Source organism: Physcomitrium patens, chromosome 14 (genome assembly GCF_059467195.1).
Source record: "Physcomitrium patens ecotype Gransden chromosome 14, ASM5946719v1, whole genome shotgun sequence".
Lineage (NCBI taxonomy): Eukaryota > Viridiplantae > Streptophyta > Bryopsida > Funariales > Funariaceae > Physcomitrium > Physcomitrium patens.
The window spans coordinates 1,896,316-1,908,782 of NC_143423.1; the positions used below are offsets into that span (position 1 = coordinate 1,896,316).

Consider the following 12,467-nt stretch of genomic DNA (forward strand, 5'->3'; position numbering starts at 1 on the left):
TCCTCCGATATGCTCTTTGTTCAACGTTCTACCCTTTTGGATTGAAAATTTGAATTGTTTTATATCGCTTGATATATTATATGTTGACAACTATTTATTGATGTACAATGATTCACTACATTGAACAATAGCGACTTTTTATAGAAAATAGGTTGAGTTTATTTTTACTTTTCCAAAATCACACCATAAATTCTGTGAAAGTTGCTTTACTTCTTCTTTTTCTATATATGAATACAATAAAAAAACATTATTATGTGTAAAGGAAAGAAACACGACAATTTAGTTGATGAAAAGTTGCAGCTGTTTTGAAGGGATAATATATGATCAAAAGACATTTGATGAAAAAGAAAACAAACATACAAATATGTAATAAAAAAAAAGTCCACCCACATGTTAATGTTTTCTCAGGAGGTGATCTGGATCCATATACCATCATGACTGTGTGAAGGGAAAGTATGAATACTGTTTACTTCTACCACTCTATGACATATTCTTTCATTAATGTTCCCCTAATGTAAAAGGGAATGAAAGTTAAATTTTTAATTTGGTTATTCAAACTGACTCCATATATATATATATATATATATATATATATATAAGTGCATGAGAGGAATTTTTTCAAAAAAGCTCAGTCTATTTTTTGTTAAGAAACATTTTTTTATTTTTTTTTAAAGAAAAGAAAAAGATAGAACCTGTAATATTTTTGTCTTTGCAAAATTGCATGTGCAAACTACAAAGCTAAATTCCTAAGAAAAATTTCCTAATGCCCATGGATTTAGAATTAAGTGGAATGCAACATGGTTTACAAGTTTTGATACCATAAACCAGTTAAATCAAATCATGTTTTTAGTCCCAATGCATGAGTAATATAAACAACACAATACAAATAAACAATAGATTCTTCGCATAAAAATAAATCCATATATTAATGTCATTCATCAAATAATATGAATGCTACACAACATTCTCATACTGTGATAATGCCTCATTACTTGTCTCCACAAAACAAAAGAGTGCACATCTTTAAGTGAATCAAGCACATGGGTCCTTTTTTAGGTTATTTTTAGATACACAATCAATGGATTGCAGTTAATGCTCTCATAATACTCTGGTGGAGCAGTGGCAAAATGGAAGCTTCTGTGTCTCTATTAATTAGAACTTTGTGACCTGGTTGTGCATTTATTGACACAAAAAGTCCACAAAAAAACTGTTGCAATGAAACAAAATTGTTTGTTACCAAAGCACTGTTCACTGTACCCGTGTATTGGTCTTATCAGCAACATTGAAGCATTCTTTTTACCTGCATTCCATTCGTCAATGGGCCTTTTAAAGCAAAACCCACAAACACTACGATTCCATAATGTTACAGATCCATAATTGGAGACTTCCAAATCAGGGTTGTGGTTGTTGTGGACTTAGTTAACCCTCCATAGGTCTCAGATAATGCAACACTTTGAGGCCCTCTAAACCTTGAAATAGTGCACACCACTTTACCCACATTTCTCTCACCAATTTTAGGACTTCGTCCTGCTTTGGTGGAGGCTTATTAGTTCCACAATGGCATCCACCCAAACATGATCATCAGCTCACATTTTACATGACAAAGTTTAATGCAGAGTTCTACAGTTGTAGCACATTTGCAAGCAATGCCAATGACTAAATTAGGGTTTGATTGGAAGCTGTGCTTTGTTATGTCTTGGCATGCAGGAATTGTTGGTCTTGGATCCTCAGTTGAGTTGATTCAATTTCCTTGAATGTTTCCCTTGTGGATTCCATCACACAAAATTGCCCCAAGTCCTATTAATGCCTTCATATATGTCTTTTCCAGGCGCCTCTTTTTAAAGCCTTTTAGGGTTTTGTAGCCCTTGTCTATTCTAATACTTTTGGACTTTCTTTGCCATGGTAGTAGTCTCTGGAACTTAATGTTTTTCCGTCTGTGTTGAAGAAATACATTACAGTTTCAAAAAAGTAGAATGAGATTTTCAAATCCAACTACAATCATACCAGTTTTAAGCAAAATCAAAATATATAGTATAACACTTCATGTCTCCTCTCCATATTGCATTATTATTAGGAAATAAATAATCATATTTTTTATTTGCAAATAAAAAGTTTGCCATCAAAGTTCATGTCTATCAAGTGAAAAATGAAAATATTTATACTTCAGCAATTATAAGAATATATTACCATGTACATGCAGGTATGACTACATATATATATATATATATATATATATGTACACACACCTAATATTCATTCGCATTCAAAGACAGATTACAACTTAAAACTGATTGGATAAGTAATACAGTTTTATTCCCTTTTCATTTTTCTTGTTTCGAGTTTTATTCAAGATTTCAATTATAAACACTTCTAACTTTGATGTGAAAAAAAAATCACAAATAGATCTGAATTCAATGTAAGCAATTGTACTAAAAACATATTCATATCAATCACCAAATTAAAAACTTGACAAAAAAAAATAAATAGATTTTTTGATACATGTTAATGCATATTTCAATTGCAATTAAAATTAGAGTTTGGTTGAAGGCATCACTATGTAGATATCGAGTATTGAAGAATTGCTTATATATTGTATTTCATTAATATAGAAAAAAAAAAAAAAAAAAAAAAAAAACTGTTAAATTTTATAACAATCCTTTTGTAGTATTCTAGTATTAGTAGTAACACTCTTCCAAGGCTGATCATATACTAACCAAGGGTGGTAATATAGTCATTATGGATATAGGATGGTGGAGGTGCTTATGCTATTGAGTGTGGTTGGATTGTAGAATTAAGTAATGTTATTGTTACACTTTAAATACAAGGATAATTTCACTCTTTAAAGATAAATAAGATAGCTGAAGTTATTAGGAAGTAGAAGTTGTAACATGTAAAGTACATAAATTAATGCAAAAAAAACTTTTTAATAATGCATTATAAAGTATGGTTGTCATCATGATTCAATTTTATTCCAATACAAATATTCTGTTTTATGATAAGACTTGTAAAATATTGTATGCATTAATTATGATTGATTCTCACAAATACTCTTTAAATATTAATATCTATTTTGTACACCTTTCAAATTGTTATAAGAACCTCTTGTAACATTCTTTTGTAAATTTAGACAAAAGGTAAAACAATAAAATCATTACAAGTTATTATTAGAACATAAATGAATGAATCAACCAAAATTGTCGCCTCCTATCTTATACTTCAATTGTTTTGTAGTCTGAATGTATTTTTGTGTCTTGTCATGATCCTTTGGTTAAAATTTGTTCTACATATGTTTTTTCTTTTTCTTTATCTTTCATTTCTTAATTGTTTTTGCACATACTTGTCAATTTGTACATTGAAGAATTATACTTTAGACCTTTTTCTATTTAATAAGATTAAATGTAATATTATCAAGTACTATTCTTTATTTTGGTAGATGTATTATTATTATTATTATTATTATTATTTTATAACATTATAAAATTTAAAAATATTTTCAAAATTTACTTTTGCATTAACATCATGCTATTTTTACTTATTTATAATAATTGCATAATTTTTTAAAATATAGAAATAAATAATATAAATTTATATAATTATATATTTGAATTTATATTTATATGAATCTTACAAAAAAAGCTCATTTGAAACAAACATATTCCCTTTTTGCTTGGGGTAATAATACTTGTTATTATAAACATGGATTAGATTTGTTATGAATAATCATGTTCATAGAATAATCATGTCTTTTTACAAAAATCAAATTTGAAATATATATATCATATGTGTATAGTAAAATACAATCTCATACTTCTAAAAATTATCCAACCCCTGGGCTATTGCTCTAATGAAAATCACCACCAAAATGTCCTAGGAGGAGTACCAAAATATCATTGTTCCAAACAAAATATTTCTTGCAATTTGTAAAAATCTTTATATATATATATATATATATATATATATATATCATGAAACATACATATGTTAGTTTACAAAACACTAGTATTTAAAATTTCATGTACATCAGCTGAACTTTTTAAGTTTTTAAAAACGAAATCCAATACACATTGAAAACATATCAAAATCTTATACCAAGGGTCATTTAGAGAATTACAACTTGTAACTTATTTAGGAGTAAAATAAAACTTTACAAATTGAATGAAATATGAAATACAATATCATATTTTTTAAACAAGAATGTTTGAATTTATTAGAAGGGTATCTATCCATTACATTTTATCATAAAACAACATAGAAACTCCTATTAATCCATTTTAAGTTCCTAGTATCTTGCCTCTAATGAAAATACAAACATTACTCTCATGTAAATGATAGATAGTGACACAATGTGTAAATATTGAGTCAACACATTTCATTCACTTTGTAAAAAATGTGCATGATCATTAAGGTATGCTAATGAATAGAAACATAAAAGAAAAAGTGCACTAACGGTGTGCAGCTGCATTCAGAAAATGCCTTTTGACATGGGTTTAGAATGGGTGCAAATTAGCAGACAAGCCTTCTATAAAAGGACTTTAAAAAAAAGATTTACTTATGATTGCTTTAAGCATAAACAACACCTGAGATACTCTTCCCCATCCATCCAACGACAGAACCAAGTTTAGGGTTTGATTGTTTAGGGTTAAGGTTTTGGGATCCTACAATCGTGAAATAAATCCCTGGACTTGCTGCTTTGTCGGAGAGCGTGTAATCTCTTCACGGACTTGGTGATTCCTTCTCCATCTGGCTCAGTTACCAGCAGAAATTTGCAGTATTCTTTAACTTTTGACCTCACTCGTCACGGAAATTTGAGCTTGCAGGTTGAAGGTCGGTAGCTTGAATGATTCAAAAATCGTCCTTTGAATCGTGAAACTAGAAGCCCTGCATAAGGCGTCAAAGATCCCTAGCAGAAATATTTGTTGTAGGCACAAAAAATCTTGCATATAGACAGAATCAAATTGTTCGCAATTAGTGGCAAACCAACTAGGTTGAAATACTTACAACTTGGCCGTGCATATGATACCAGAAGCGGAATACCGATCCTCGAAGGATATGTCTCTAGATGCTGAAGAAATCATCTTTTGCTTTATCAACCGCTACAGCCCAAGATCTCCATCAAACTTTGGATAAGAGAGCTAAAATTGGTTACACAAACTGAGTGCTAAGAGAGATCTTTTCTTAAGAATTCAAAGATAAGTTAGTGAATATGCTATCAAAGCTCTAATGAGGTAGATGATTACTTTTAAACATAATTTATAAACATAATCATGTTAGAGCTACTACAGCAGCAGTGGCAGAAATAGCAACACAAATGATACCAAGATACCCGTCACCACGAAGTTGCATGGCATGCGAGGTTATAGAACTTTGTTCAACAAGTGCAACCTTGTAGAACTTGGCTGCAGGCTGGACATCCATCTCAACGCAAAATGCTTACACTATTAAAAAGAATACAACCCGATTGCAGAAGAGAGGAATCGATAACAAGAGATCCCATTTGTAGCCGGATGCCTGCAGACGAGAGGACTCACACAGGAAAATACACTAAAAAGAAAAAAAAAAATGCTCTCCTGCTCTCCATCTCTCTGGCTTTGATGTGGGTACACTGCTGCAGTCAGTCGTCCCAGCTACTATCCCAACCGTCCTTGTTCGCTCGTCGAGAGTTCAGTCCTTTGGAAGAGAGAGTGAGGGATGTAGAAGAAGACCGGAAGGCTTCTGTGTCTTGCCAGTCATCGTCTTCCCATACTTCGTCCCAGCCATCGGCTGATGGAGAAGTTCCATCTTCCTGTTTCGTGACTGCTGTTGGTAAGGTCATCTCCAGTTCCTGGTACTTCGTCTCCGCGCCATCGTGCCGTTGGATCTGGGCACGCCATGTAATACATCCCCATACAACCGCTATTGCTGGTAGTTGCAGGTAGCACGATCGTGAGAACTCGGTTAAAGATGTCACAACAACAGTAAATCTCTTCCTCAAGCATTGATATTTGGTATCGAATTTCAATCGAATTGCACTAAGCCCAGACCACCTTCTCTAAAGGACCAAATGCACGTAACAAGACTCACTGAGACTCCACCCTGATTTGGGTTTCATGATTTTCAGACCATCTCTCGTACCACACTGCACCACTGGCAGCACCTCAATGAACCGATTAGAAATTTACGTGTTCCATAATACACAAAATATTCAACTCACTGATTAATATACGGTCCCAATTCACGATAATGGTTGACCAAACCATCTGATTTAAGGCCATATAGGGACGAGCATACCTAATATAAGAATGAGCATTAAGGCGCCTCCGAGGACGAGAACAAAGGGACCTGGAGCAATCAGGATAGCCAAGTATGACGGATGAGCGGTTTTGTCTCCAATATTGTCAGAAGGAATTTCCACGTGACAATCTCCTTCACCCCAGCTTATGTTGATTCTTGCTCCAAGTTTTGCGGCTTCCTTATCTACCACTGAGATAGTCACCTACAGCCGAACACTCTATTGGGTTCAGTTTCATGGCTTAAGGCAAAGAAAATATCACAATTATTCATGCTCATCAGAACACTGAGGACGAGCCTCAACTGGATAACCTATCGAACTTACCGGGAGTGGATTTCCTTTGGTCAGATGCAACTTCGTTGGATTTGCTTTCAAACCAGTTGAAGCCTTGATGCTTACATCCAACTGTGGTTTGCCACCACCATTCTCAACAGTTAAGGTGTAATCATGATCGCCTGCAAACGGAAAAAAGGGCCAGAAAAGTCCATAAAGATGCCGCACTTTACAAACGACAACATCCACTGCGATGACGTTGACTTTTACGTGAGTAAACCTCCAACGATTGAGACCATAAGTACATTCAATGCTCACCATCTTCACCATCCCCACCCGAAGCCGCCATGTTAACAACCAAAGGTCCATCCTTTGCGTTACAGGTTCCCCCATGTGTCAGTGGGGCCTTCGTTTCATCACCTGTACTTGCTTCCTGAGCAATCGATGAATTCGTGATATTTGTGGAAAGAGAAGACTCAGCAGAGCTATTTTTTGATGGAATTGGTGGTGGCACCAATTTTCTGTTTGGTGGAGGGACACCAATTGTAGTATTACTGGTGGAAGCTGCCTTTGTATTGTTTACGACCGTCCCAGTCGCTCTTGCTTTTAAGTTGATGTTCAATGCATTCTCCGCCACTAAATTCCCCTCATCTCCTCGTTTGACCTATGAAGTAAATCAAGTCAGATTAATTCCCACGTAGCACCAGAGCTCTAGTGACTCGAACATATACCAATTTCTATCAGAGCCTGTACCTAATCATTTGGAAACAATAAGCTGGCAATTAACAGTAGCAATGAAACGCTCATTACAAAGTGAAATTGATGTCGAAATCTATGCACAACTCCCAGTTCATCATCCATCAAACTTCAAAAAAAACTAGCAAAATATTCAACGTCCGGCAGCTATGCTCTAGAGACTACTAGCAAAATCGTAATCTTCTACAACCATAACATGTTCGAATCCTAGGATCGGAATTACGTCGATGAATCTTTCAGGAGTGAGATTCAGACCCTGGAAAGTGGATTTTCATATCCAGTGCCAACGGAAGTTAGGGTTTTAGAGTTTGTGGGCACTGTAAAATCAAAATTGAAAAAACAGCTTTAGTTTTCGATAGGATTCTGAAGCGAAGCTCACTGCTACTGAAAAAAAATAAAAAATAAGGAACGCAGTGGTATAGACAAATGGGAATAAATGGCGCTCAAAAAGTACACTGCCACAAACTGTTCCACCAACAATACTATCTCAAAGTATGTAACAGGAAAGGAAACAGCAAACTCTCAGTGTCTCTAAGAGAATCAGACCTTAATGTGATTGGGAAGCTGAGTATGATCATGATCGCGTGCCCCGTCTACGCTTTTTTTAATTGGACCTACTTCGTGTTCTTCGACTTCAAGTGCTCCAATTTCATCACCATCATCTCGCAATTGCTCTGCAGCTTTGCCTACACTGGCTACTCCTCTCCCCAAGGCAACGCCAGTGAGTGTACCCACTATCAAAATCAATAAGAGACCTGATTTGAGTGAAATACCCGAAACGGATACCATTTTGCCTCACGGAGACACGGAAGCAGGCTGCTCTTGCTAACCACACTATCGTACTATTCAAAACCTCACAGGCGCCCTCATACTGTAGGAGATTCAGAGGCATGAAAACATGTATTGTAGTAGAAATCAAGCGGATCCTAGCAGCTGGAAGACGGATTGCACATAAGATTACGATCCAAACTATTTGTTGCAGATGATATATTCCTACCAGCAGACGATAGCAGCTTCTCAATCCAATACCGTCTAAGCCTTGACTGAGCACTAAATCATAGTAGACCCAGCAACCCAACTTGAGAACAACCTAGCCCAACACTAACGGTGCAACCGCCATCATGGGGTTTCCACCAAAAACAAAGGATGACAACAAAGATTCAGACAAAACCCCGAAGCGCTTCAAAGCAACAGTTCACCACGGTAAAAGATTTTTTTTCGGAAATAGGGTTATCTTCCACAGTGGCAGAGTCGCATCCCTTTTCTTCCGAAGGAAGATGAAAAGATCGACAGAATCGACACAGAGCCGACCGATGATGCAGATTCGAAGCCCAAACGTTTCGTTGGGCACGGTGCCACACGTCTCAGTCACATCTAGTCGGGAAAATTACAAAAATCGCTTCTGCTAGGTTCGTGTTCTGGACCACTTTAGTCGCTGTAAAATCTGGTGATTGATGGTTCCGTTAGTTTCTTTGACCAACGAGAGCCTTGAAATTGTGAGCACAGAGGGATGGCTTAGTTCGGTTGCAAGCCTAAGCAGAATGTAGTCCGCCCATTATCAGCTCTGCGTAAGCTAAATCTTCGTCCACTGAGAAATTATTTGCACATTTAGGCAGGAGTGCTGTCCGATCGTCAGGGTTCTGGTAGAGAGTCGGATGTTTCGCCTTGCTGCGTGTGAATAAGATCCTCACTCACGAATTACATTAGGCTACTAGGTGTGAGCTCCCAGACGATACGTTTATGCCATTTCATCGTACGAATCAATCTCCATCCCGGTCCCCACAGTTCCCACAACATAATTTCATGTCCAAGGATCATATATCACGCAACGACTTGGTATTGTTGAGCAGACGGCCAGTCATGTCCTTCGATAATGTTTGCACAAGTCCAACCATTTCTGCAAGGATTTTGTACGAATTCTTCATGCATGGACTATCCTGGCTTCTAGATCGAGTTGAGCTCCTGAAATTCTTCTCTGTTGAATGCACAGATTAACGTATGGAGACCTTAGCCCCCAAAACTCTAGACGAAATCGTACTTGCGAAGATCGAAGGAGCAGTCATGAATTCTGTATTAGGGATGCACTACGAGGCAAAATTGTAGAGCCATGGAAACACTTCTGCGTGGACGAACTTTTTGCAGCCCATGTTGCTATTGGGATTTGCCGACAACAAGACTGCAACAGTAGGCTTCTCATTCAACATCTGCTTCTCGTTGTTCTCGAAGTTATACGTGCAGAGTGTATTTTACTTGCATATGATAGTAATATTCACGCTTTCTTGCAGTGGTGGTACTGATTTCACCTGCATTAAATATAAAATCAACTGGAGACTTACTAACATGCATCGAAATGTTGACAACCATTTCACCAATTTATCTTTTGTAGTTTGAGGGATACGATCTCAATACCACCAGTGATCCATTATTTCATGTCTCCGCAGGTATTGGAATTGATAAAAGGCATGGGTGGGAATTTCATGCAATCAGTCATTGATATTTTCTAGGTTCACTAGCATCCACATGACATCCAACTTGGTCGATCATCTAGTTGAATATTAAGCATCTGCTCTAAACTGAAGGTTTTAAAGGGGTAAATGTTTCGCACAGCTAAGTCTCTCTTGTTTAATCCTTTCTACTGTGTTCATTACACCCATCTCTTAGGATCCATACTCAGTGATTTTGAGTTTTGGTATGAGTTTCCCTTCGCCTTGAGATTTCTACTGATCGCTGACCTAATACATCGTTCGTTCGTGCAAAAAGATGATGTGTAAATGGTATGCCTATGTCCGATGGCGGTGGTATAGTTTTGTAGACGGCGAGCCGTGTTCCACCGATTGACTACTTGTCAAGATTAGGCAATGAAGAATTTACTTTCTTCCTTTTTGTTTTCCCTATAGCTGGCACAGCCTTTGCCACTCATCTGCTGCTTCATTTGTGGTCGCGGTGACATAGTTAAATTTTCGAACCCGATCGAGGTGCGACATACATCATTCACTGGCATATCCACAGCTTTCCAATAACAATAGTTTTCATTCTACTCTAGAGCATGCGGCGTGTGCTAAATGAATATCCACAGTTTCCGCAATATGACCTATTGAAATCTCAAACAGCAGTAAAGCTCTACATTGTGCTTGCATATCATGTTTACTGGCTATTACTGTTAGGTCTTTGCAGTGATGCAATGAAGAGGTGACATAAAATAGACAAGCCTCTGGAAGCACGCAAACTGTGACCAGTTCGTAACTTGAAGGTAAATGATGCATCACTCGTAAATCATCATTTCTCTCTGCTTCACTTCATTCTGTCCAACCAAAGCTCGTTTGTGTGTTTGCCAGCATTTATCACGCGAATATAATTGACGATCGCATTCTACATTCCTTTTCCACAGTTGATTGAGATGCATGCGGGATGTCCCTCGCATCCTGATCGAAGCCAGTACAGTATCACGACTGCTTGACGACTGGAGTGTCCGAAAACCTCCCCTCTCACACCGAGGTACACTACGAACTGGCCGAAGAATACGTGACTGAAGTTGCCATTGGGAATCAATATTTTACGAATTGAGCTTCCCGTTTCTCTTGGAATCTCCAGCATACTGTTCTTCGCGGATGCGCTTACGCAACATCGAGGCCGATTTCGAATATGCCTAAGAACTTCTACAGTGATCAAAACACATCATGCTCTTCATGAGAGCTTCATCAGTCCATGATCCCTTTGTGGATTAAATAGACGTCAAGTGTTGTACAAACGTACCAACATCAATACTCAAAGGCCTAAGTGAAATGCATTGATGAATCAGTACTCCAAATTGATGGCACAGAGGTATCGATTGATGATTCAGTACCGTTGCCTTCTGCATTCTCCTTCTCTGAAAAAAGATAAAACGAAGCACAACTTGAAATACATAGTTTCCAACAAATATTTTTGCATAGTTTTATGATTTGGGTTGTTATTTTTGCAAAGAAGATCACGATAAACATATTCTAATGAGTTGTTCGCCAGTGTTTCTATAATTATATAAACAAATATAGAATCTACATTTAAGTGTATGTAATGGAGAAGGAAGAATCCAATTACTAAATTGATAGGTGAACCATCTTATTATTTTGACGTTCATTTTAATATTGTATTAATAATAACATTGCATTTGAATATTATTACTGAAAGCATCAAAGTTTTATCATGAAATAGTGTTGCAAATTATGACTCTAAAGCACTCTAAACTTGTAAGACTAAATTTTAGTATGTTTTGTTTTAAAAATACATTTTTATTGAGGTAAATTGTTAATCCTATCAAAAATCTTTCTTTCCTTGCTGATCAATGTTATCAATGCAATTATTTACTAGTTGTTTTTTTTCATTGGTTTTTAAGGCGTATAAAATACAGAGAGCAAACAGAAGACTGAATTAACTTTTAGAATTTTTTTAATTCGTAAACTATATTTTAACAAAATACAGCATTATCAGAAAAATATAAGTTATTTCCTCATAATTCAAAATAAATAATAATTAGTGAAGTACTAATATAAAAATGATATGATTATCTTATGTTGGCAACAAACTAAACAATGTCTTTCTTAGATCAGAATGTTTTTAATTTTTATTTTTATTCACACTAAAGTCATGTCAACCCAAGTGAAAGTCCCAAAGTTTAAATCCTATTATCAAGGCCTACACTAATAGAAGCATGATAGTTTGAAAATCGTCAGTTGAAAAGTTGTTATTGTTGAAAGTTTTTGAAGATATTAGCATATTTAGTGATGACACAAGTTTAAGCCTGATGGATCTGTTCAATCACCACAAAAATCTATTTGTGTATGTATGTATGTAAATTATTTCAAATATTTGCATTATGACAAGTTGCTCTTTTAACTGAATAATCATTCATTGATCTTCAGTACAACTTTTACAAAGATTCAGAAATTATGAAATATAACAAAGTCAGCAGAAATTTTTTAACATTGCAAATGCATACAAGAGATTAGATTTTCAATTGTTTATAAAATGATAAACTTTGAGTATATATATATATATATATATATATTCATGACTTTTAGATGGAGCTTTAGTGTGAGAATGTGTGTGTGTGTATATATATATATATATGTAATGAAGCTATTATATTTTAGAAACAAAGCCATGACAAGATATTTATAAATTTTACATGCAA

General features: G+C 35.7%; 1 protein-coding gene and 2 long non-coding RNA genes across 3 annotated transcripts; 1 reads left to right on the top strand and 2 right to left on the bottom strand.

Annotated features, from left to right (window-relative positions):
- Positions 1-1,116: 1,116 nt before the first annotated feature.
- LOC141046206 (uncharacterized) lies at positions 1,117-2,601 on the bottom strand. Its single transcript, XR_012218967.2, has 2 exons — positions 2,247-2,601; positions 1,117-1,934 (listed from the first exon to the last, which is right to left on the bottom strand). It is a non-coding gene; the product is annotated as an uncharacterized LOC141046206 (long non-coding RNA).
- Positions 2,602-4,503: 1,902 nt separating this feature from the next.
- LOC112291635 (uncharacterized) lies at positions 4,504-8,425 on the bottom strand. Its single transcript, XM_024539332.3, has 5 exons — positions 7,844-8,425; positions 6,860-7,205; positions 6,593-6,723; positions 6,268-6,472; positions 4,504-5,898 (listed from the first exon to the last, which is right to left on the bottom strand). Exons 1-5 carry the CDS (start codon positions 8,084-8,086, stop codon positions 5,612-5,614), a joined length of 1,212 nt encoding a protein of 403 aa, XP_024395100.1. The 5' UTR covers positions 8,087-8,425; the 3' UTR covers positions 4,504-5,611.
- Positions 8,426-8,708: 283 nt separating this feature from the next.
- LOC112291636 (uncharacterized) lies at positions 8,709-11,095 on the top strand. Its single transcript, XR_002972472.3, has 6 exons — positions 8,709-9,133; positions 9,288-9,481; positions 9,739-9,887; positions 10,195-10,272; positions 10,462-10,547; positions 10,686-11,095. It is a non-coding gene; the product is annotated as an uncharacterized LOC112291636 (long non-coding RNA).
- Positions 11,096-12,467: the final 1,372 nt, after the last annotated feature.